General features: G+C 38.3%; 1 protein-coding gene across 8 annotated transcripts in view; it reads right to left on the reverse strand.

Moving 5' to 3' along the window:
• VPS13B (vacuolar protein sorting 13 homolog B) overlaps positions 1 to 26,860 on the reverse strand; it is a 427,169-nt gene that overhangs the window by 383,284 nt on the left and 17,025 nt on the right. For all 8 annotated transcript variants that reach the window (XM_071554088.1, XM_071554086.1, XM_071554089.1 and 5 more), the window contains exon 4: positions 2,327 to 2,450. In XM_071554088.1, the coding sequence (XP_071410189.1) occupies positions 2,327 to 2,450 (124 nt within the window). The remainder of the gene's footprint in view (positions 1 to 2,326; positions 2,451 to 26,860) is intronic.

Raw genomic sequence — 26,860 nt, forward strand, 5'->3', positions numbered from 1 at the left:
ATCCACATCTTGTTCAGTAATAGCCCTTTGAGGTATAGCAAAATCAATTTCTGTCAACAACCCAACTAGTAAGCACCTGCACTGAACCCTGTTGGGAACAAATCCATTTACATTTTTTCAGACATAATGTGACTGGAAAAATAATCTCATCTGGGAATTCACAGTATGCAGTAAACACTCGTATTTTACCAATACCATGAAGAAATTAAATAATACCCATATTCTTGTCTTTTACGTATACAGAATCTAACTATGGAGACAACTCATTTGTGATGGAAAAAAATGAGCATTAAAATTGCTGTGTTTTAAAACTCATAACATTACCTGCATCTAAAATACATTTAATACACACTGTAGAGTTCTAGTTTGGTAACTACGCTGAAAAAAGCCAGTTGATCATACAAGCTTAAATCCACAGTTTAAAGAGTTCCAAAACTTTCATTAAATAACACTCATTGGAATCAACAATTTTAATTCAAATAAAAAGCAAAATTGAAACATCAAAATACTGTGCAGTAAGTAGGAAAAGACTGAAGTTGCTATTCTGCTTTTTCTAGTATTCATTTTTTTCACACTCAAATACTACTTTTCACCTTAGAGTACACAGAAAGTTTTTCCATTCCAAAAGCGGTTTTCTTGAGTTCCACAGCTACAAATTTGCACAGATGACATAAGACAATTGTCCTTTTTCAGCATTCAAAGGCCCCAACCACCAGCAACAGGAAATCCAAAAATGACAAGGTTTATTCTCTCCTTTCCATCAGCAGTGATGCCCAGCCACTTCCCGAGCAGCAGAGCTTCAGCACGTGCAATGGCAGCCACTGGAAGCAATGAATACTTAGCAGGCAGCCACTGGAAGCAATGAATGCCCCCCTTCCTGCTTCTTTCATTAGCTGTTATATCTGAGCAGACATCATATAGTATGGAATATCCCTTTGATTAGTTTGGGTCAGCTGGCCTGGCTGTGTCCCCTCCCAGAATCTTGCCCTTGATTGGGGAAGAAATGCTGCAGCACTGATGCTGTGCTCAGCAGGAACCAAAACACTGGTGTGTTACCAACACCCTTGTAGCCACCAGTGCAAAGCACAGCACTGGAAGGGCTGCAATGGGGAAATGAACTCCATCTCAGCCAGACACAATACAGAAGGTGCAACTCAAAGAACCAAATCCCAAGGACCAGACAGAGCTGAAGCGCTGTCCATGGTAGGAAATGGTGTCCTGCAATTCCAAGTCACTGGAGTTTATTGGATCTCAAAGCTCTAAAAGCCTCCAGATCTGGCTGCTCAAGTACCCATTTCAAAGCAAAATGACACTCTGTAGTATATAATATTCTACATAATAAATTTCAATGTTGTCTTTTGACTAATTATAAAACTTCCGTTAACCAAAGACACCTATAAGACAAAACTATAAGATCATGTCTTTAATCCATCTAAAATTACATGTCCCAAGAAGGCAAAATGCAATTCATTCCAGTACTCTCCGATGAAATTTTTGTGCACAAAACACCACCTCATATCCAAACTCAGAGGCAACAATAATCAGATATGTAGTTCCTTAGGCATTTTTATATCATAAAAAATCTCCTAGGTTAACATCCAAATTCCACTTTCAACACCCAAATTTCACATTCAACATCCAAATTCCAGATCTGAGGGGAAAAAATTATTGAAAATCTCCTCCAGTAGATACAGGACTTGATAAGACACATGAAAGAAACAGGCTGAGAGAGTTTGGGTTGTTCTGCCTGGCAAAGAGAAGGCTCCAGGGAGACCTTAAAGCAGCCATCCAGTACCTAAAGGGAGTCTACAGGAGAGCCAGAGAGGGACTTTTGAAAGGGTAATGGTTTTAAACTGAAAGAAAGCAGTTTTAGATCAGATATTAGGAATAAATTCTTTACTGTGAGGGTGGTGAGGCACTGGAACATGTTGCCCAGCGAAGTTTGTTCAATGCCAGGCTGGATGGCGCTTTGAGCAACCTGGTCTAGTGGAAGGTGTCCCTGCCCATAGCGGGGGAGTTGGAATGGGATGATCTTTAAGGTCCCTTTCAACCCAAGCCATTCTATGATTCTATGATGCTACCTTACACTACAAAGGAGTTACCTAAACTTAAGAATTTGATGAAATGGAAAGAAAGACTATCAGCATTAAACTCTTTTATTGTGATTTGCTTCCATTTTCTAATATAAAAGTGTCTCACACACCTTTTTGTGATTTGTAGATAGACAAAAATATAGTAATCTAATTTAAACACTGTGGACATCTGAATGAACTTTACGTATTTTCTGCAACTCAAATACAAACCAGCTCCTGGAACTATGGATTACCTGGAGGTAAATCAGGGTCAGGAGAAGTAGATTGCTGAACTCGTCGTGGTTTTACTGCTGATTTCGTGCTTTCCGTGGTACTGCGGTTTGTTGAACTGGAACCACAACTTTCATGGTCTTCTTGCTAGAGGGGAAAAAAAAGCAACTGTGTCAACCAAACAGAAAGGAAAAAAATGTGGGGAAAACAACCTGGTAAAGATTCAGTACCTTCTGTTGCTGTTTTTCCACAAATTCAGCCTGTACTATAGAAATTAATACAAAACTAGCTGGACAACATAAAAAATATTCATAATTAATACTTTCACTAATTTCTGCTTAAACAAAACTTGCCATTTATATATTCATTTCAATTGAACATATTTCATATAGCTGCATTTCTGCTGAAACATTCCTTCAGAGAGACAGCCCTGCAGACCACCAAAACAAATATAAGAAATTACCCAATTGGATAAGCTTACATGCCTACCCATGAAAACACCTCAGATGGTTCTAAGATGTCAGTCATGCCCTTCTAAGAGCCACTAACCAAAGCTTATTCATAAAGCAAAACATTTTTGTACACTTCTATGATAGTAAAACATGACCCCAGAAAAGACAATTGACCTGAGGGCACCTGCTCATCTTCAGCTTCTGTATAGTTCATTCAACTTCCAGAATTCAGAAGCACAAACATGGCTCATAATCAAAGAATGTGATATAAGCCTTACAAGATGAAATTCACAGAAACAGGAAAATCTTAATTAGCTGAATCTAGGATTTTAAATACACCACTAGAATTCCCACTACATTCCAGAATGACAGTTTAACTACAAGGCTCAAGTGCAAGAAAGCCCAGAGAAGTTATGCAAATATTCTTGTAGATGTATTAAAAGAATGGGTTAAGGAGGATGCAAATACCACTTTTGACCAAAGCCAAATGACTTCCTTGATAGATGTAGTCTCTTGCAGTGCAAAATGCTTTCTGGGTCATGGCACTACTCAGATCACACTGTGTTCACAAAAAAAAGGTTTGGGGAATAAATGTCAAGTACCACAGAATTAAGCTGTAATGTTTTTATGTCCTCTAAACACCAAAAAGCAAACAGCTTAAACTGTGTTGGGTTTTTGTACAGGACAGATCATGTGCTTCTCTGCATGCTGCCTGGTATTTTTAATAATCTCAGAGAAATTAGAAAATGGAATCTTCACATTACTTGCTTTTTGATGTGGCTTTTTTTTCATTTAGGAAAAAAAAGAAAAAAACAGAAAATTAAGTTACATGTAATGATACACTTTAAATACGGGTCTAAAACTTCAAAAGTAACAAAAGATTTTTTTCCTTTCACTCCATGTTTGGAATAACAAAACATGGAAATTCTCTGATAAAGTGGAAATAGCTTTTCACTAAGAATAAACCCAGAGCAATATAATCTTAGTCTCAGAAAAAAAAAAAAGGTGAAGATAGAAATTTAAACTTATTTGGAGCAATTGCATAAGACAGACATATTCATATATTAGAACAGTAGATGATAGTTTCTAAGAAGGATGATTTACAATAAAGGAGTTGAGATTTTTCAGTTATTAATATAATATTGAAACAAACTGTTTGATGTTTTTAAATTTATGGTTATTTGGCCATTGAAGTCATACAGGACTGTCTCATTCCAATGCATAAAAAACAAGCAATGACTATTTAGCATCAACTCTGTTTAGAGGGAATTTGTTTTGTTTTCTCATCTCTGACAAACTTCTGATACTTTTCGTCAAGGAATGCAAGTCTGCTGAAGACTCGCTCAGATCTTCAAACCATGGTGGGGTTTCATGCCACCTCTCCCTCATGGCATACCTGAACTAATGAAAATTTGAAGCTCTTGTTTTGTCCTTAAGCCCACGGTGATGGAAGCCTCTTCATCAACAAGTATATTTTCTTATCAGTGAAGCTCAACTTTCCTTCCCCTCTAGTTTACTGACAAAACTTAAAAGTTTATGACCTAAGTTAAAATCTTTGAAATAACTTAACTATGCTATTTCCTGGAAACTTGCTCATATGTGGCAAGAAAATAATTTTTCAGATGAGTCACCATACTACTCCTTAGGTTTCAAACTTGCAGAAAAACTCAAGATGCTGGAGTGACCAAACAGCTTAATTAGTACATTTCTTTCTTTCCTAAGCTCACTCCTGGATTGTACAGAACGCTGTGCTGCAACTGCTTAATGACGATCTGACAGGATCACATCACACTCAGCTTTTAATATTTATGTCAGCTACAAGAAAGAAAGGGGGCAAGGGGATGAGGAAGGCTTTCTTTTTTAAAGTGTTAACTGCTATCAAGCCTGATTACATTCAAGTTTAACTTTTCCATCTACATACTGCCACAACTATATTTGATGCACTTTCTCAAAACTTCACATACAATCCATGCAATACTTTTGAGTATTGTGAACAAAGATTAAGAGTGGTTTAAGTTTTCACCACTGTCAGAGAGCTAGAAATAAACACATTGGGTTTTGACATAGGGTTGGTTTTTTTTAAAGGAAAGGGGCAGAGACCCCTTAAATAGAGTTAATTTTGAAAGAAGGCCTCAAATCTCAACCTATAAATACATTAAATACGGTAAGTTTTTTATATATCCCTGAGCTACAAGTCTATTGTGATGGAAAATGGTGGAATATCATTTACAACAAGGTAGACCTAAACACAAGCGTGTTCCAAGATGGGGCCAAAACACAACACAAATTTACCTCAGAAATATGTGACTTAATCCATATGAAGTAACAGAGTATAACAATGTTGAAGAAGAATTCAACCTAACATTTGAAAATAGGGGATTTTTTTATATCTGGGATTACATCCATTCATTTCCTTACATTACACAACTATCAAAAATATTTTAGAGCTGCAGGGTTGTTTGGGGGTTTCTGAGCTTGAACACACACCATTTTTTGCAACAGTTGCCAATACTTTATCAGCCAAATATATTGTTCATTTACTGGAAGATGATAAGAGTGGCCATGAACTTATAAAAGCTACGTTCCTGAGTACACATATATCCAAAAGCTTTCTGTATCTGCACGCTTCTGCTCAATGTTAACTTTAAGAGCACACTATTAATTTCTCAAACATGTGGCTGTCTCATAAGCCCAGAAGTAAAACACGTTCATTAAAGAGATGGGGAAAGTTCCAAGGAAACAGCCAAAACTAGCATAATTATGAAACTATTTAACACTGGAACCAACTAGAGTCACACGCTGTGTCTAGATCATAGTGATGTCATCAGAAACACCCAGCCAAAAGGCACTAAAACTACTGCACTCCCATAAATCCACCTCACACCAGATGATAAACATTTAAAAGTCGAAGTCAAAGTCACACTGGTTGTGGGAAAGGAGTTACATTCTGAGAGTGCTAATAACTATAGTTATGGTATGAGATTTGATAAATGCCCATTTATTTTAGCATTAATGAGAGTGATTCCAAACAACAGTCACAGCAGTGGAAAAGTAAAAATACTAATGATCTATCTAGAGAGATGATTTTTCAATCTTAAATGACAAGATGCAGAAACTGGAAGAGAAAAACTGATTTCCCACTGGTGGACTCTGTTGATACAGCTGAGTAGTTCAGTGCCAGTGGCAAGACGAGAAGTCATATTCAGGATGTGTCCCTTGTAGCAGGGCCTTTGTCACAGTCTGCTGCACAGACCTGAATTCACAGACTGGTAAGGTATCAACTGGATAGTGGGAGAAAAGTTCAGTGTAAAAGTGGCTGGACCACAGAGCTCAGAGGGTTACGATCAGGGGTACAAAGTGCTGGTTACTTGTGGCATTCTTCAGGGATCAATACCAAGTCCCTGGTGTTTAACACCCACATTAAAGACCTGGAAGATAGGAAAGAGCAAGGCTGTGGACAGTACCAACCTAGAGGAAGGGATGCGCTGGTGGGCAGAGCTGGCATTGACAGGGTCCCTCCAGAGGCTAAAGAAATGGGCTGTCAGGAGCTCTGTGAAGTCCAGAGGTAAACACTAAGTGCCGCTGTACCCAAGAGGAAGGTACTCTGGAAATGAAGACTAAGAGCCAAACTGCTGGAGATCAGCTTTGCAGAAAACAATCCAAGTGTCCCAGCAGACAGCAAGCTGCAAGAGTCAGCAGCGTGGTGTTCTTGCAGAGGCTAACTGTGTACAGGGCTATATGAGCAGGGGTGAAGCCATGGGCACAATTATTGCCCTCTCTTAGTTCCTTGTGAAACATCGTACGGAATACTGCACCCAGTCCAGGGGTCTCCAAGAGATACCAGAAACAAATACAGTGGAGAACTAACATGGTGGTTGGGGCACAGGAGCACCCTCTGTGCTCTCCCTAAGGGGAGATGGAGAGAAATGACGGTAGTTCAGTCTGGAGAAGGGAGATCCAGCTGCTGACCACAGCCACCTGCTGAGAGTGTACAGGGAGGAGGGAGCCAGACTGGGTCTGCTGCCACTCATCTTCTCATGGTAAACCCCTGACAAATCTGAAACACACGCAATTCCAAGCAGGGCAAGTGCTTCTTTATCAGGAGGGGCAGAGAGCTGGTGGAGTCTCAATCCTTGAAGCTACTCAGCACTTTGCCGATCAGGCCCTACAGCAACATCCTATCACTGGACTTGCTTTGGCTGTGAAGTTGGACTAGATCACCACCAAAAACCATTTCAAATTGCACTAAGACTTCTCTGCATGCAAAAATGATTCAAAAATACAAGTTCTTTAAATATTACCTTTAAAATACCCTACAAGTTTCACTGAAATGATAAGCACTATTAAGACCGTTTTTAAAAAGACAACTGATTCTTTTCCACTGCTATACAATTGCCAATATGTATCAAACATAACTAGACAAATTGATTCATTTTATACTTCTAACCTCACTGCTACTGGCTATCACAGATTAAGTGTCACTTAGAAATTAGTACGGAAACAGAAAATTAATTTTATTATTTTTCTAATGAACAGCAAACCAGAAGCATAACAACACTGAAACATGTCCTCTGAAGAAAATCCAGTCTTCTGTAAAGTGTGATTTAATAGACTAAGGCACATTCCCTTTAAAATTATGTAAATGTATGTATATTTAAGAACTATGACAGTATAAAATATTGAAGATGACTTAGTAAAATCAGGCTGTGTTACAATTTTTTAGAATAATTAAAGAGTTCTATATTATATATAAAAATTATAGATACAGGTGCTACATACAATATTTCTTGTATCCTCAAAATTCTATTCAAGATTGTTCATTTTCTTTCATTGCTACAAAACTCAATATGAAATCTTTTCAAATTGGCAAATCATGTAACTCTGAGTGCTCAGAGATTAAGCTCTGTATTTCTTCTATAGCAGATGAGAACATGATGAAACTTTTTTAAGTACTATTTCATGCAGAAACATATCAAAAGTAAATTTTAAGTAATCTCTAATTTTTAAATTATTGTTTATTAAATGCATTAATATTAACAATATTAATGATTAGTATTATTAACCAGACCATGAAGGAGAAATACAAAGGAATTTGGGGCAGAGGTGCAGAGGGTGGGGGAAATAAACAAAGGTTCAGCATAACGGACTAATTGGAGTAATCAAGAAATAATTTCAGAAGGTGTTAGCCTTCATTTGATCTCAGCTGATGTTAAATCAACAGGAACTACTAGCAGTGCTGGCCAACAAGAGACACTTCAGAAAGCTGTATTAGATCAGGAGGTTACAACCACCTCCCAGTGTTATCATAAGCCATGTTTTGTTAATTCTGTATTAGCATGGCACACTGTGCTCTGAAATGGCTGTAAAGGTCCACATGAAAGCTGTGGACAGGCTAAAAAGCCACCACAGCAGCCCGAAGATAAGCCCAGAAGCTTTGTAGGAAATCTGTTGCACTGACACCACAACACGTGTGCCATCTGCCTGTTGATTTCTGGGCAATGAGCATCTCCCTGTGATGCTGCTACTGTTTTGATTAGCTGATTATCCAGGGTATTTGAAAGAACATCCCTTTGTTTACAAGAAATGGAGCTGTCAAGAGCCTGAAAGCCTATGCTGATAAGGTCACAGAGCCAAAGAAAAATAAAACAGGCTGTTCTCACCAAGTGGTTCTGAGAAATATACCCTAATTTCTCAACACCTAAGACAGAGTAACAAATAAAATGTCTTTGCAAGTCTTTTTGAGGGGAATTGTACAACTATCTTCCTTCTATTATGGAAAGAAAATTATATTATAAACTGTTAACTGATCATCTAGTAAAGATTCTGATAGGTTTATTGTGGTTTTAAAAAATTATGAGGCCACCTACCATGATGTAAGTGCTTTTTAATAGAAATAAACATGTCAAAATTACTTTTGTGCAATTTCCCCTAGGATAAGCTTTTTCAAGATGTCATTCTTTCTCATGTTACAGGAAGTTTGGGCAGTGCTTTGGTTGCGGTGGATATGGGTGGGGACATGTTCATTCTGTAACATTCTGCTGTATTTTATATCAAACACAGTGAAGTCTTGAACCATGACTAGAGTTCTCAAAGCTACAAACCAAGTAAGAAATATTCCACCAGCAACTGGCAGCTACACTCAAGATTTGGCATTACTGTAGAAGGAAGGATGGAAGGGGTAAAAAAAGGCAATTCTGAAATGTTTGCTCCACAAAACTCACAGTGCATACAACTTTAACTCAGTAACTCTCGCACCAGGGTGACCTGAAAGGAAAAGAGTCAGGAGGAGAAACAGCAGAAAAACTAGTGCTAGGTGAGTTTCCACAGCAAAACTGATGATGTGTGAGCTAAAATGGGTCCTTCTGCCCCACATATTCTCTGTGCCTGAAAACAAGAAGGAAGAGTGGATGAAACAATTTACCTTGAAGAAATGGGAGGAAACAGTTGCAGAAAATACACTCAGGAGAACAGGTGCAAACCTAAGAGAGGAGATGAAAAGGGGCCTACAACATTTTTATTCTCTTTTTCCACTTGTGTTCAGAAACAAGCAAATCTAGTAAAATTAGGAGCAATAACAGAACTGATACCTATTTTAAAAACGCCTTAAAAATTAAGTCAGAAAAACACCAGGATATATATTTCAAGCTGAAACAGTTTATCTCCATACATGAAAACTCCAGGCCAGTTTCACTGTTCTGCTGTCCTCTCGCTAAACTCACAATTTGAAGGCTGTTATAGGAGCATCTCATGCAGGAACAGGTCCAGTTACTGAACTTGCCAGCACTGCAACAAACATTTTTCTTACACCACTTCATTTCTTCTGTACACAGTCACAGTACTTAAGTCAGTCTACATTTTTGTGTGTGCTATTCTGGAAGACACTGCACCAAAGACTTGTTGCAGGTTCCTTGAAATATGAAGAATAGCTGAGCACTGCTTCTCAAGCATTTATCAGGTATGTTCCTGCAGTGTTCCCCATGCCATCGACACACCATGGCAGGCATAGCATGATCACTGATTCATAAACAACACCTGGGAACCATTAGCAAAGCTTGGTCCATGCAGGTCACTCTCCTGCAATCTGTTCCACCTGCTATGGGCTATCTCCAGTCTCCAGTTCTATTTCAACTGGCACCAGACTTCACCAAGACATCACTTTCCTTTGTGATGGTAGATTAGTGAGAGTACTTGTTTCCCTTCTCAGTTCTGGTGGGTTGTAGTTGCAGCTCCATTCCACAGTTTTTTAGGGGGTACTTTACCCTGACACATTTCCTACTGGATTTTATGGAAAGGCAGACCCCGTGTGCAAGAATTCCCTCCACCAAGCACCTGCCAAGGACGTAGTAATAATTTTTGTTATAATATAACCTTGCCATCCACTTCCTTCAGAGGAAGGTAGAATGCTGTCCAGACCAAATTTCCTCCTAATCCCAAACACTACTGAACAGCAGACCTACAGGAGGGCCCCAGCAAATTGAGTAATCCTCAACTCTCAAATTTCCATCAACACAATAACCCTCTGACATATAACAGTGAAAGGCCTGAGGCAAAAAGCTTTGCCTGGAGAACTTGTTACCCAAGCAAGGTCTTCTCAGTGCTGAGCATCACTTGGGTAGGGCTTGGCTTTTGGCAGCTGCTGGGGGTGGACAAAGAGCAAAGGAGCCAATGAAATGGCAATGGATTCTACATGCAGTGTCAGAAGGAGAGACTCACTAGGGTCTCTCCAGCTGCTACTGATTTTCACAAGTGTATGAGTTACCCTTAGTGACTAATTCTCTATCAAAATTGTTTGAAACCAGCCAGTAGGTTCAAAATTTCATGGGGGAGTGCACAAGAAGAGAAAGACAAGAGTGACTGCACATCTGGTTTCCTTAAGATACCAAGCTTAAAACCCAACACAACTGAAAAGCACTGGTAAGCGATTTTAGCCAGCAGTCCTTTCTTCCTCAGTTATGTCTGAGACAGGTCCAAGCCAAATCTGAGCTTGTGTCCATTATCCACCTGACACACACCAAGGAATTTTTCCCAAGCTGGGAATGGTACTTTTTGAACTATTTTTGCCAGTACAGGAGGGTTCAGTTAGGAAAGATTTCTCAGCCACAGGCACAGCAAAACAAACACTCTGCACCTTTCACTGCATTCTCCAAATTCAGAAGCACAGGCACTTCATTAAAGAACAATTAAGATCTCAGTATATGGTACGATCTACAGAAGATCAGAATGCCACTAATGACACTAATAAAAATCCTTCCCCTTTTTACACATTATCTTTATAAAAATAATAGTAGTGGCTTCTTTAGTGCTATGTGAAGACAAAACTTCATTTCCTAACTTATTTCCAATAGTTCTTCTCATGCAGTATTTTTTCATGCATTTTATGAACATACATGTAGCACTGTGTAATTTATTATTAATGTTATGTATAAATGATGTTCAAACAGCTTTAACAAATTAAAATCTACTGGGTTAGTATAATTGTACATCAATTTTACAGACTTCCATACACCTGTCTGAAACATCATTTGTCCTAATTTACATAGTTTTCTAACTTTGCAGCTGATCAAATTCTAAACACAGTAGCCAAGTTAATCAAGCTATTTTGTTGTGTCAAGCAAATCTTCCGTAAGAACAACATTATAATTTTCTGAAAATGTTTGTCTTTAAACTTTCAATTACACATTATTAATAGCTCTGCTGCATTTGCAACAACTCACCTGAAAATCTGTTCTTTATTTGCATTCTTTCTCTAAGTTAACTTCAGATACGACCACAGGGAAGAACGGATTTTAACCAAGTGTAACTTATCAATTACATCTTATCTAAAAAACGATATTTAAAACTAATAGACTAACCTATAAAGCTAGATGAATGGCTGCAAAAACTTCCTGGTTAATCAATGTAAAAAAGTACACATAGGAGCAACTTACTCAAAACATGCACATTACAGGTTTTCTACTTATAATCAGCCTTTTTTTTGCAATTGTCAGTCGGATGCGTAGATCATTTCAAAGAACTTACTGCTTTTTAAGTAAGAAAACTTCTGAAACATTAGCTTAAACCTAAATAAACAGTAACTTATCTCCTAAAATAGTCAGCAGTCTATTACACAAAACCACCAGAAATGCTGTATATTAAGACAAGTGTAGCTGTCAACACTACACTGTAAATGTTGCAAAGTTTTACAAAAGATGTCTGCAATTACAACATAACATGTAAATTTTTATCACATTGGTTAGTTTAAAATAGAGTGTGCCTCCTCTCAGGCAGTAGAGACTTTTTATAAGGATCCAGAATTTGTTGTTCTTTCCAGTGAACACCATGTGCATGTCACTTACTTCCTTAAGTTTAACTCTTCAGAATTCAAATATATCTTCCTTAGTACTAACTAATCAAAAAGGATGTTTTCTAATATCAAATTAAGAGCAAACACCTTCTTCCAAGTCTGTGCCAATCATTTTGAATGGAAAATAATTTTTATCCTTGGTCTAACTTGCGATGACAGAATGAGTACAGGTTTAAGCAGAGGTAGGAAAATAAGTGTCAGGAAGAAATGAAGTTGAATGCCCAAGGGAACAAAACATATAAATATTCTAAATGGAGCTGGGGAGACAGAACTCTTACTATTTGTGCTCAACTGCAACAAGAGATTAAAAACTGGACAACAGGATAGAGAAATAAGATTGAAAACAACTTTGGGGAAAAAAATATGTATGTAGGAAAGTTAAAAGCACGGAAACATCCTCTAATCTCATATAATGCCAAGAAGGAAAGTTCAGAGAGTGTTCAGGGTTGAAGAAAATCCTGTATCTTGTTTCAAATAAAAACATGGAACAACATCTGTAACAAAACTACTGAATAACATCAGCCAAGAAATACATTTAAAGCTAAACTCACAAAAATATTCCCCTGAATCTATAATTCATCAGGTTTTTATATCTATTAGTTTACACTGTGAAATGTGTTTTATAAATTTAAGTTTGACAAGAGTAATCACAGGTAACATACCATTAAGTCATCAACTCATTCAGATTTCACTAACACTTATTTTACATGGTGTATATTGGTTGGGGGTGGACAGTTTTACCACCTTCAAAACCTAACCTAAAGCATACAGCCCACAACCCTCTAAATTCACGTAAGTGCATTCATATCAAATGAAGAGACGTTTCATCTGCACTCCTGAAAAGTGGTTGCAACAGATAATTCTATTAGTCAGAAGGCAAATCCTTCACAAATAAGTCTTTCTGTGAATTTTAGAAAATACTAATAATTTAAGGACTACTACAATCCAGGATTGTGCACCCACAGCAATCACCCAGGAGTGATTAGTACCCTCCTGTGGCACAGAACATCATCCATTCACTCCTGAATCCACCACACACACATGGACACCCTCCACTCACTCATCCCAGACAGGTCTCCCCACTACTCTCCTCTCCCTCCTCTCTCAAGCTGACAATGGACCAACGTTTTTACCCCACATCTAACAGAGTAGGCTGAGCAAAGCTGGACACTGCAACTATCACTTCTGTGCATGTCTTATATACCATTAAATATATCCAAATAGCATTTTGAAAACTACATTTGCTCAACATAAAGTATCAATAGATACATATTGTTAAAGTGTTCTGGAAATGTAAGGCTCTAAAATACATCAGTTTGAGCAATGCTTTCTTCTCAAATCTTATGTAAGCATGGTCACCTGATTCTTGAGACTCTGTTGGGGAGGAACACAAGTTTGTCATTCAATGCACAAAGAGATTAAGTATTTGCTTTAAAAGAAAAAAATGCATCTAGTTATCATACAGTTAACAGGCTGGCACATAGTTATTCCCAAATTTCCTGGCAAAGAAGCCAGGACACAGAGAACCACACATCTCCCCTTCATTCTGAACAAATACTGAAGCAGAGTGATTAAATAGTCCTTTTTTAGTCTCTGTGAGCCTCAGAACCAGTTTGTAAGCTGCAATAAAAGGTTTAAATAGACAATACACTGCATGTCAGAGAAGTTACTACAGGACACGATTGTGGCAGTGCATCTTCTTACTGACAGGAGCCTCAACACAGTTACACAATGATAGCTAATAGTTGTTAAACATACTGACTGTGCTCCACACATTGTGATTTTTCATGTTTCAGGCACATGATCTGGCAGTGAAACTTCATCCTAAGCCTGCTCCCTTTGTGGAAGTACACAGACACACCTACAAGTAGGTAAGAATTCCTATCAAATGATGAGCAGCCTTTTTCTATTCACATGTAGTAATTTTTTTAGCTAACCTGTACTCCAACAAGAATTAGTATGAACAAATAAGACTTTAAATAGAAAAAAATAATTTAAAACACAGTTAGAGAGTTGCAGTTTCAATGCGGTGGTTAAAAAAAGTCAGAGATGCAATGCTGGAGATCAATAACCTATGGGGTTTAGTAGCCCTTTAAAAAGTATATTAGTAAAATTGTCGATTAGGAACCAAGAACAATTATATTATGAAGCCAAAGGTTCATGCCAAATCACAACACAGAATATTTTAATGTTATGAACTGTATGCATAATTTTACAATTTTCATGAGAACTCTAGACCAGAATAAATGCACTAGTGACAGTGCTATCATCCAACCTCCTTATAAATTTTTGCATCACCAGTGTCAAAGCCAAACTTATCTACCAACTGAAATTATGAGTACTTTTTACAGATATACAGATGCAGCTTACCAAAACAATTTCCAACTAAAAATTAAAACATCACATAAAAAAACTAAACCAAGAATACTTCTGCATCCCCTCTTCTTTTGTGCCTAGATTATAATCACATTATGTGCACACTTGCCTACCCTAAACCCTCTCTCCTATGTGTAAATGTACTTTATTACAGTCCTTATTACACACAGTGTATGTGGATATAGGTATAGCTAAACTAATATGCAGCTACATAGGAGTTTGTGCATGAAGGTTTGCTCAAAGTGTCAGATATCTAAGATCATTATCTGTAAAGACCTTTTATTTTACAACTACTTCCACAAACAAAAAGGTCCCATAATACCTGCAACAACAAAATTCATACTAAACAAACTTACCCCTAGATCCAGTCTGCAAAATAAATTTAAGAGAAAAAACGCAGACCCCAAACCCAGCACATTTTCCACAAGTAATGTGTGTTCCTCTACTCAGCTTTGCACAATAGTGTACAAATGTTTTTGGTGAGCAGTATTAAGTGATGTTCAACTGTGGTATTCACAGTATTATATTTACAAAGAAATAGCCTTGTATTTAACCAAAACCTTGCATGTTATATGTTATGGTTCAGGGAGAAGATTGCTGTCTGTTACTCCTGTAACAAAAAATCAGAGGGAATCATTGAAGTCACCAAGAGGAAATTTTCTCTTACACTTCCAAGTGTGCAAGGATATATTCAGTGTCCCAGGACTGCTTAGCCCACAAACATCCTGATCAAGTTTTAAAAAATCCTTGTGAAGTATACCTAAGAAATACTTTGGGGAACCAAATTAATTTTTGGGTGCCATATTTTAGCTCACAGAATAAACATGACTTATGGTAAACCTGAAGATCAGGGAAAACTAGTTCAACTTACAGACACCTTCTTTTAAGAGAATCAGATTAGATGATCAAAAAGCTCCTGCTGTGTTAAAATACTATAAATTCAGAATAGTAGGAAGCTTCTTGAATAGTTATTTACTCCAATATTGACCAGTGATCAGTGCCAAAAAAAAACCATAGTGCCAGAACTAATAGATTATCAGAAATAGAGGTGAGATAACACAAGGATGACAAAATAAAAAAGAAACACAAAAGCAGAGTGGTAGAAACAAAAAGCAAAGTACTTCTTAAAAATATAATCTTTAATGCAAAAGAAATACAACCTTCAAACAGTGCGAGTCATAGCATAGCCAGTCACTTGGCTTAATCCATGAAAAAAAAAAAGCAGTAGGCATGGCATTTATTCTTTCAAATATATCTCTTTTGCTATGCAAAACACTAACATATGGTTGCCTCTCTACAATATTTTAAAAGGACCAAAATTTACCAAGTGGCTTATGATATGTAAGATATGCAAGTTTTCCAAGATAGTTTGGAAGAAGTTATGAAAGCTGGTCTCAGAACAAGAGCCAAACCAAGCAGCATGAGAAAATTCCCATTAATATCTTGCAGCAATACTTCAATCAGCTCCAACATACCAAGCTGAACTACACACAGTGGTAGATTTTAGTTCCAGCATTATTAAATGGAAAAAGGAACATCGCTTACCTTTGACAGTAAATTTTAATTTGGCATCTGAATGTAAAATATGTCCAATAATTTATTTTGATCATATAAAGGCACCTACATACACATCTATTACTAGATGTATATTAAATACTGCAAGATCTATAGAACTTCTTGGAAACAGCTTTTTCCCCATATTAATGTACAGTAACTTAGATTACTACCTTTTAAACCTTCTTAATATCCCACAGCACAACATTCAGAAATTAGGTGCCAGTATGCACTTCAGATAGATCAGGAATAACTGGATATAACACAACCATATGAGACAATATAGGTGGAATGAAGATACTGTGTTCAAGAATTTCAGACCAGCAATGAAAGATATACTTGTTGTCTCTACATATCTCAACGTTTGGGGTTTCCCATTTTGTCCCCTCCACCCCCTTCTGGAGGATGGAGCTTTGTTTCTCAGGTGGTAAGGCCTGAGTTTCTGAGTTGCTTTGCCCCAATATTACCTTTCAAGCAGGGTTTGGGACATTCTCCAGTTCAGGATGGGAGGCCAGCAGTGGGGGAAGATTAGATTCATTAAGTGTTTTGCTGGAATCCATGGAGGTGGATTATTGTAGGAATATTACATAATACCACCATGAGTGTATAACAGCAGCTTGTTATGAGATATTCAGTAAAACATTTTATTGAACAAGAGTACAGGAAAACCAGCTGTGGCAAACCATGCCCTCCAGAGAACCATGAAACAACCTGCTACTCGCATGGTATTCTGAGCAAACACCAAGTGCAGAATTAAAATGGTTAAAGGATTTTCAAATGAATCTTTGGACAAGCAAATTATTGGTTTCATAACTGCATTAGGAGCAATACATATCCCAGCAATGAAACACATCGGGTAAAGCTACTGAACTACATGGGAGTTTTGACAGCTGGGAGAGCTGCTGGGCCACACAGAGGGGAGGGAAGGGCCAGGAACAGCAGGGGATGGGATGGCCAACCCTGGGAGACAAGAGCATGGCAGACTCCTCAGCAGGTGCCACAGGGGCAGTGAAGGGACAGCATCATGCCCCAGGCTGACCTGCTGCAGCACTGAAACAGCATCACACCCTGCTGCAACAACCAGCCTTCTGCAAAACCCATGTCGGCAGTCCTAGCCCAAGCAAACATGGAAATGAGGCATCCACACTGCAAACACCAACAGGCAATGAGTTCAACAGGACAGTCTCTGAATTTGTACATGCACCAGGAACTAGTTTTGAAGTTCAATAAGCTCATCAGTCTTATTAGGGACTTTTTCCAACAACTTACATGTGTCTAAAAGATTGTCTCAGCTGCTCTTACACAGGAGCAAAAGCACTAATTTACTGATAATGTAACTCACAACATGTGGGAACATATCTACAGCCTCACACACACACTAAATAAATAAATAAAACACACCCAAAACCACACCATGAACCTGCATTTCAACCACATTCCAAGATACATTACTGCTATTAAGTTTTTTTCTCTAAGTCTTAGATTATAGCAAAAAAGATAACGGCAGAAAAAATGTTTGCATTTCCCATTGCTACTGTCATTTAAATTTCTATTTAAACGCGTATCACATATCACCATTTTTTATGTTAAATGAAGTATGTAGCTTTGTTCTCATGAAAGGGGTGATTTTAAATAAGAAACTGGAAAAGCAATAACTTAAATGGATCATAAGTGGCACGACATTCCAGTGATGTACTAATTTCAGTCTAAAATATGTAGCATTCTAATGAAAATATAACATGATTTCATAGAATCACAGAATTATATATAAGAAGCTTTGGACAAAACATCAAATATTTAAACAGTTCAAGAAATAATATTATTTCAGAAATTAAAGAATAAAATCATTTCTTATTCAGTAGCAACAGTAGACTTGACATGAATTTATATCCAAGAACAGAAACACCAAAAAGATTGATTAGTGCGAGAAGTTACATCAAGTCAGCACAGATGGCAGGACCATACCACACAAATTCATTACTGTAGTGCTCAATGATGAAAAAAAATCATCATGCACAAAAGAAGCTTTAACACTATTATGACCTGAATGTGTTTATAAGGTACTTTCTAAATTTCTTAAGATAGCACTACATGTCTCCCTAGAGACAGAAATAAAAACTGAAGAGAGCAGGGCACTCCACTTAAGTATGTCCCTACAAAAGCCTTTTGCACAGATCTAAGAAATGTTTTTCTTCAAATGAAAAAAACAAAAGCATGTAATTAAAGTATGTGACATGTTAAAGACACAAATATCAGTATTAAGAATTTTAATTGAGTAAAGATATCCAAGAATATTATAGCCATAAAATGTAAAATGTCAGACACCAGAAATTTTAGATGGGTAAAGAGAACCCACCCATCTTAACCATTAAGATCATTTTGAAATGAAACACAAGGAAGTGGCAAGAAAGGAAAAGGGGGGTGTGTGATGCTGCTCTGACTGTCTTCAAGCAGAGCAGGGAAGGACAAACTCAAAAAGCTTAATCCCACCACAAAATGCTTCCTTCATGTTTCTGTTACAGCAGGATCTCACAAACAGGGGATCTCTGCTAGGTGCAATTCCCACAGCTTTCTCTCTGCGTGTGACACTGCCCATCATTGAGGTCTGGAACCAGCAAACTGCCTCCAAGTTCTTCTCCACAAAATGAGAAAGGAGCACCATCAGACAGTTCTCTGCTCAGGAGAGCTCAGAAGTCTATTAAATCAGAAATCACAAAATAACAGTGTCGGCAGAACATAAAAAATACTTCAAAGATCTGGGATCATCCATTTTCTAATTAACAAGCAACACTCACAGGACTTCTACCAGTCCTACTGGTGCCAGGGACTGGAGAAGGTCTCTAGGTATTAGTATAATCACCAGATTGGTTTAACAATGAATAAAGACATGAAGGGTTGGTTTCAAATCAGCTGCAGTTTACCCTTAGGCAGAGGCAGAATCTTATAACTGCATCCCAAACTAAGAGTCTGTGTGGGCAAGAATCATCACCCTCTAGCCAGGTTCAGCACAGCCAAAGGGAACATCAGTGCTCATGAGCTGGCAGCTCTGAGGCAATCTGTTCCTCACTGGATGCTAACACACAGGTCAATTCAGAGTCAGGCTTCTGCAGTCCCATTACCTTGACACTTGCTTTTAGTACAAAATCAAGATGAAAACTGGTGGTAAAAGAAATATGCAACTGGAAACACCAAAACTGACTTTCAGATTTCTGAAAAGCTGTATTTTGCTATTTCTGCTTCAAATACTTTTCCAACATTCCTGAAAGCAGCACAACTATTTCGTCTGACAAAAATATTCTGCTGCTTTCACACACAAAACAGCATTCACCTGAAAAGGAATGTGGCCACAAGACACACTAGCTCTGAGTGTAACCAGTCCTCTCTAAGAGCATCTCCCCAGCGGTGCCCTGTAACCACCACAGCACCCATGTACCTTATTAAGCACTTCAGTGAAAAAGAAGACAGCAATGCTGTTGAGGAAACAGAGCCAGGGACATAGTCCAGAATAGAGAACCAGACATCTAAGCTACAAGACACACACAACACAGCAGCAGTTCAATTAGATACAACTCAATACTGAACAGTACCAAAAATGTGAGAAACCTGCTCTGACAAGCAGAAAACGACCGCTCTGTGTTCTTCTTTGGATAAGATACTCAAGGTACTCAGTACCTTGTTTGTTTTTTTCCCCCCAAGACAAAAGAGATATTAAAAACATTGTTCTGAAGAAATTACATTTTCATCAAAAATGCCAGAAGTAAAATGACTGAGCAACTACAGCATATTCTTTCTTTCAAGTTAATTTGGGTTATACAGACAACCAATAGAAGTGAATCCCAGATTTTTGTACAACTATATGCACATTTAACTAGGTTTTACTTGTCTAAGGGGCAGTCCCATGGTGTAAAGGAGAGCACTCTGGACTCCGAATCCCAAGGTCCTGAGTTCGAGTCTCAGTGGGGACCATCCCCTGGCAGTTCAATGCTTCCCTGCCATCCCATTCCGTCACATCTCGGATGCTCAGCAGTGTCAGCCCCGGTTAGTACCGGATGCTGTGACAGTCCCGAGGACTTCACTGTCACTGTCCAAGCTCGCTCGGCTGTGGCAGATGAACCTTAGGAGTTAAAGGGTGGGGCCAGTGCTGCACACGCTGTGCCTCACCTAAAACATCCACTGCGCAGGCTGGAAGGGCACACCCACGTGGGGAGAGCCCTTCCCAAATCTTCGTTTGCAAAGATTGGCCATACACATATACACTTGACTGAGATCAGAAGTGCTTAAACAATCAGTATATGGGTAATAAACTACAGTTTGATAAGCCACATTTATGAGTGGAATACTCTGATATGTAATAAATGACGAATAGATTGCAGTATCTTGACTTTCAGATTACAGTCCTAAAGAGGGAAAGTTAACTGCAGAAAGTTCAGCATCATCAACAACTAGAGGATAAAAGATGAAAAGAACTGTTGCATATGCATAAGTAGATAAAAAAATACATCCACTATTAACTCCATGCCACACAATTGCTTTCAACTTGTATATGGACACAACAACCATACCTCATTTTTGTACAAGTCAAGCAAAGTGTAACATCCTTAACAGAGCAGGAAATGAAGTTTTATTCACTGCACAAAATAAATCAACAAAAATGTAATGTGTGTTGATGACAATGAAACCACTAGCATATGCACTCAGGACTCTGATCTATTCTGTCCACCAGATGCTCTCTTTGTGGAAGGCTGGTAAAAAGAATTAGACTTCATTGAGGCTTAAGCAGATTTTTCTCATGCTGTTAAGCATTTTTCCAAAGTTTTACTGCAAAATCTTAATGTTCTTAAGGAACTTAAACAAGTATCTACGATGAACAAGTTATAGCCCACAAGCCACATGGAGTATGGCAGGACCATTCATCTCGCTTGCTCCTTTAGGCCCCCTCTCCCAAGGGCCTCAGCTGTGCACCAGATGGCTGCAGTGCAGCAGGCAGGCTGCTCCCCACAACCACTTTATCTAGGGGCTTGGAGCCTCTTCCCCCAACATATAATGAGCCCATCTTTAAAGCATGCTGGGAAAAGGGTTGAAGAGCTTCCAGGAAAGATGGCCACTTCCCACTGCTAGAACAATGCATTTACCCCACAACACCATCACTGTCCACATCTGAGGAACACATGGGGAGAGACTCAGTAACAGGCTGAATGAATTGTATGGAGTCAGCAGCACACCTTTGTCTGCCCTTTCTCAGGTCTTCATCAGGCCCTGCTGGGAAAAAACTACAGGGAAGAAAGCTTAAACACCTGGAATCCAGTAGAGATACAGGAAAGCAGAGACTTTCAGAAGGAAGCAGAACTACACATATATACAACACAGTCCAGATGATATTCACCTACAGAAAGTGTTCCAGAAGCCATGAAATATCACACTCTCCTGCCACTGGGAATAAAATCCGAAACTGAAAGCAGCCCATCCACTCAAGGACTGGAACACTGCTGTCTGCTCTGCTCCACATAGTAGATAGCAAAGCAACATTGACTGCATAGATCAGGAGATCCCTCAGCAACTTGAACTGCAAGGAAAACCACTGCAGTTCTTTGAAAAGTAATCCTGAAGTACCAGCACACTTTTAAAATACCAGGACTAATGATCTTTGAGTTTAATTCTAAGTAATTTCACATTACTGCTGCTACAGCAGCTGTTAGTTCATTTTGAGAAATCCTAAACTAACCTGAAATATTGAATAATTCTGACAGGTTAACAGATAGGCTTTGCTATCGAATGAAGCCAAAACATGTTTTCACCTTTAAATAACTGAAATCAAGAGAACCCTTTACGTGGCAAAATCTCCAAGGATGACTGATGCACAAAATGAAAAAGGAAAAGTAGTTTTGAGTTGTTCATCCTCCAGATATGTGCAATATGTAAGGACTTCAATTGAAAATGAAGGACAACACCTCACAGCATTCTGGGCTCTGTAGACCTTTGCACGAGTAAAGGAGTGAGGATCCTTAGTAAGCCACAGTAAGGGCCTCAGGACACGGTTTCTTAGCAAGTCAAAGACAGAACAACTAAACAGACATGTTGGAGGAGAGGGAGGGAAAAAAGTCATATTTTTCAACAGAGGATGAAGTTTGCTCCATTTTCTCCAGAGGCAAAGAAATAAATATTTAAAGTTCATGCTTTTATAACTGTTGGAGTAAAACTAGATGGCCCAGGGTATTGCTAGGAGCACAGCACACTGTCCCCAGGGTTCTATGGCCTGTAAAGAGGTAAAACAATGGTTTTTCCTTAGAAAAGAATGTGCACACTAAAACCTGAACATTTATCCATTCTTCTGCAGCAAGTGCAGCTCACTGGGATAGAATTTATTATCAGTAAGTCTTCAAAATAAAACACAATCTACATCAGTTGTGCATCAAAAGAGGAACTACTCTTCAAGTGCAGGTATTGCAAAGTAAGTCAAAGCAATAAATGAAGGGAATTTTTCCATTTAAGTTGTATCTAATAAATTGTAATTCAATCATACCATTTTAGAGAAAATACCACTCCTTCCAAAAACAACAAGCCATAATTTCAGAGTACACTTTGTACTTGAAAGAATTAGGAGTATTTTGTCTTTTGGAATTTTTAGATGCTTTTACGAAAGGTGAATAAATTACAGGAGTTTCCCACTACAAAATCTGTAACCATGCCCATTCTCAAATAGTAGGTTCTGCTATAATGAGGAGCTAAAATACATTCCAACAAATTTAACTATGCTTTAATCTATCAACAAATGAGGAAAAACTACTTCCTCTCCAAGGAAATATTTTTTAAATGCATTACCTCACCTCATTCCCCATTAAACCACACCAATCCAAACTCTTCACCCAACTATATGAAACAAAGCTGGATTGTAGGGTCCTGATTTGATGTCAGCTGAATTGGGACAAATCTGGAATTATTCCAATGTAAATTAATTGAAGTAATCCAGACCTACACCAGGGAAAGCTGAATCAGAATCTGACCCTCTACTTCTAGGAATTATGCCAAAGATGACCTATAAACCCTTTCACCCCATACCTTGGAACAGACACTGACTATTGGCATGACATTTCCTTGCTGTAAGTAAGTCAGGAACAAAGAAAAAGCTGAGCAAGAATCAGTAAGTGCACAAGGATTATTCTTCATCTTTCTAGCTTATACACCTGTATTGACACATCAGAACAGGTTTTCTGTACTTTATAAAGACAAATACACCATTTACACGTTAGTACTTGTATTTGTGTTAGTAAACCTATTTTCTGGAATATAAAGCAGCAATGTTGCGGTATCTGAGTACAACTCTTACATCTACTTTCTACTTGCCCACCTGCAGAATTAAAATAAACATTCTTTCTGGTTTCTAAAAAAAAAATCTGCTCCTGTGCTGGTCCATCACCATAAGTAGTGAAGACTAAATGCTGCAACAACCTTGTTCTAAAAGGTTGCATCATAGCAAAGGCAACTCAGCCTTCAATTTGAACTTCAGTTTCACCAGTGACATACATGCCAGATTCTGCTCTCCAAATGCTTGGGAAACACCAAAGGGAAGGAAAGAGACTTTGGCAGGGAAGAACTGTGGCTGGCTGGCTAGCACAGATCAATTCAGTTCGTTACCTGTCCAGGACTCTCCTGCAGCACAGGTCCTCAAATGCATGAGCTTTTTTATCAGCCTTTTCTGTCTCCACGGACAGTCTCCCAATACATAAAGTTGCAGATTCAGCACTTGTAATTATCTTTGAAAGTGCTGGCACTTGGGTAACTCATACCTTTCCAAAATCATTATGTACTAACACACAAGTTTCTGGAAAGATGATGTGTTATTATTCCTGCTAATCTTGATGTAATGCTAAACGAAAAACACAGAGCCAGAAAATTATCTTCAAGGAGACCTATATCAGAAATGAACTTGATGAACTTCCAAGAGACCTGAACAGCCAACAGCCCTTTCACCTTTTGGAGGTACAAGTAAGTTTGACAACGGTTGCTTGAACATCAGCACTAAAAATTGATTTTAGAAAACTCACGTACATACACACACACACACTTTGTACTCAGACATATCCCAAAGTCAATAAATAGTTTTACACAAGCAATCTCATCTGAAAAACATAAGCATATACAGATCACTACCATTAGCTGAAGGTATTAACAGGTGTTTTTCCTTTGTCACCTGTTGACTGGGGTTTTTTTCCAGAAATACAGCATATCAAGCTGTTCTAAAAGCAATTCTAATGTGTTCATATTCAAATTCATAACTTTGAGAACCACAACATACTCCAAAGTTCTAAAACACAAGTTACAACAGTCAGTGGTGCTGATTACCTCTAATACTTAAATTATACCATCCATTTCCTTTCTGTGATGTTGGTTTGGCTGCATGTAATTCCTTCAATTACCTAGCAGCACAGCCACTCACAGAAAAACTACTGGATACTATCCTAGCTGCTACAGAACAAAACTATTATTTACATTCCAACAATGAACTTTCTAACTGGTGGCTTGCCAAGAATTCAACCTGCTATTCAGTTTCCAAGTTCATTTTGCAGCCTAGAAAGCTCTTGAACATCTTCTCCCCTCTCCACACAGCAAATTCAGCTGATTTGATTTATAGATAACCATAACACTCCCAACCTTAAACTTTCCAGAATATAGCTATACTACATAATGTAAATACTCAGTCTGGGATCTGCAGTGGTTACAGAAAATGTGAAGATGAGTCCATGAAAGAACTCTAGAAGAAAAACTGGTCTTGCTTGAGGGAAGGAAGTTAAATATACATTGACTACCATTCATCTGGGCATGCGTGGCAGTGCTGCCCACAAAGCAGTGAGAAAAGCTCTTCACTGCCCTCACTGCCTTACTAAGTGGATTAACAGAAATTACAACCAGTGCACATATGTACGGCCAGACTTCGCAAAGGAAGATTTGGGAAGGGCTCTCCCCACGTGGGTGTGCCCTTCCAGCCTGCGCAGTGGATGTTTTAGGTGAGGCACAGCGTGTGCAGCACTGGCCCCACCCTTTAACTCCTAAGGTTCATCTGCCACAGCCGAGCGAGCTTGGACAGTGACAGTGAAGTCCTCGGGACTAAAACCTACAGCCCCCCATGTTCCCCAGAGGTTTCCCATCCAAGCACTAAGCGGGGCTGACCCTGTTGAGCTTCCAAGATCTGATGGGATCGGGTGTCAGGGTAGCATTTAACTGCCTTAAGAAACAAAGCAAAAAAAGGAAACTGCACTTTTAAGTGAGTAAAAGAAGCAACATCAGCTTCCTCCGAGACAAAAATTCTTCTCTCCAAATGGGCAACACTCCTGAACAGGGAACATTTGAACTACTTCACAGGCAAAGTGGGATACGTAGGGATATTAAGGGTCAAAAGGTATAAGAGGCAGCTCACTGGAATGAAAATTGCATTAGAGGATAGAACTCATACAGAGATGGACACTAAAACGTAATTGCTCACTTAGAAAGAAGTACCTGCTTTTCACTAAAACGAATAATACATATTTTGTTAACACTGGCATTTGGCATAGGTCTGTAAGTTTTCATGTGCATGAATAAAGAGAAAGGTGTGTATTTGCAGGTCAAACAGTTTCACTGGCTGTTCGATTACATAATTTGTTTTCTCTTTTTTCTTTTCAACATGATTTGTCAGTAGCAAGTTAAAGTCAAACTCTAGAATCAATTTTAGAGAACACTTTGGAAGCAGAAATAAAAAAGGAAGGGGGAGAGACAGAGTGAAATGGGTTACAATGACAGTTACTTGAGCTTTATTTGATAACAATAAAAATTACTCAACAATATGCAAGTTTCCACAACCAAGACATGGGGAAATGCTTCAATCAGAACACACTACCCCAGCACAGTGTGCAGCTTCTTCACCAACAAATCTCTAATCCTACCATGCTCCAGTTCCAGGAAAAGTCACAGAGATGGATATTCATCTCTTGTTTTCAGAAACAGCAATTCATGTGCAACAAGTTCATAACACTTCAACTTTCAGCAAATGAAAATAATTATTTTCCATCAACACAAAGTATTGAAAAAGCTTATATGAACATGTTTATAAACATTTGGTGATGTATCACTAAATTTTGAGATTCTGAATTCCCACCATATTATTTCTCAAACAATTCAATTTTGAAAATGGACCCATTCTGTTTCTTCACTCTCTATGTTGAACTTAAATTGCCAAGGGCATTGACAGCATTGCAAGAGAGACACCAGGTCTTAGACACTCTCTAGTCCCAAAACACAATTCTTGGAGGGAAAAACCAACATTGGCATTCATTCAGTAACATGAGTTCAGTAGGTCTGCTGATAGCTACTCAATATATAATTTAGTGGAGTGAGACTGATCAGACAAGGATAAGCTTAGACAACATACTGGAAAACTGAGAAGGTTACAAAAAGAGGAGAAAACAACTTTCACAGCCAACTGTCAAAACTCAATTACAGCTAAACTGGACTTTTAAGCAGAAAGGAGGAGCCTAATTAGGAAATCAATGCCTGCATTTTAAGTGTAGATTGAAACCTCCAACACACATAAAAGAACAGCATTAAGAACAAAGGGAATTAACAAAAATGAAGTGGGTAGAGTCAAAGATTAATTTAAGACTGTCCACCTAAAAGCCAAAGGCTTTAAAGAAGTACAAATCCAAATGACATGTCACATAAAGCACCAATTTCTGCTGAAATACAAGTTGATCTAGAAAACAGCAAACACCACATCTATTTTAGAACAAACTCACAACATAATTGTGTTGTTGTAATCTGCTCTGAAAATACTTACTTCAAATAATAATAATACATTAAAC

This window comes from Pithys albifrons, chromosome 4, assembly GCF_047495875.1.
Source record: "Pithys albifrons albifrons isolate INPA30051 chromosome 4, PitAlb_v1, whole genome shotgun sequence".
Lineage (NCBI taxonomy): Eukaryota > Metazoa > Chordata > Aves > Passeriformes > Thamnophilidae > Pithys > Pithys albifrons.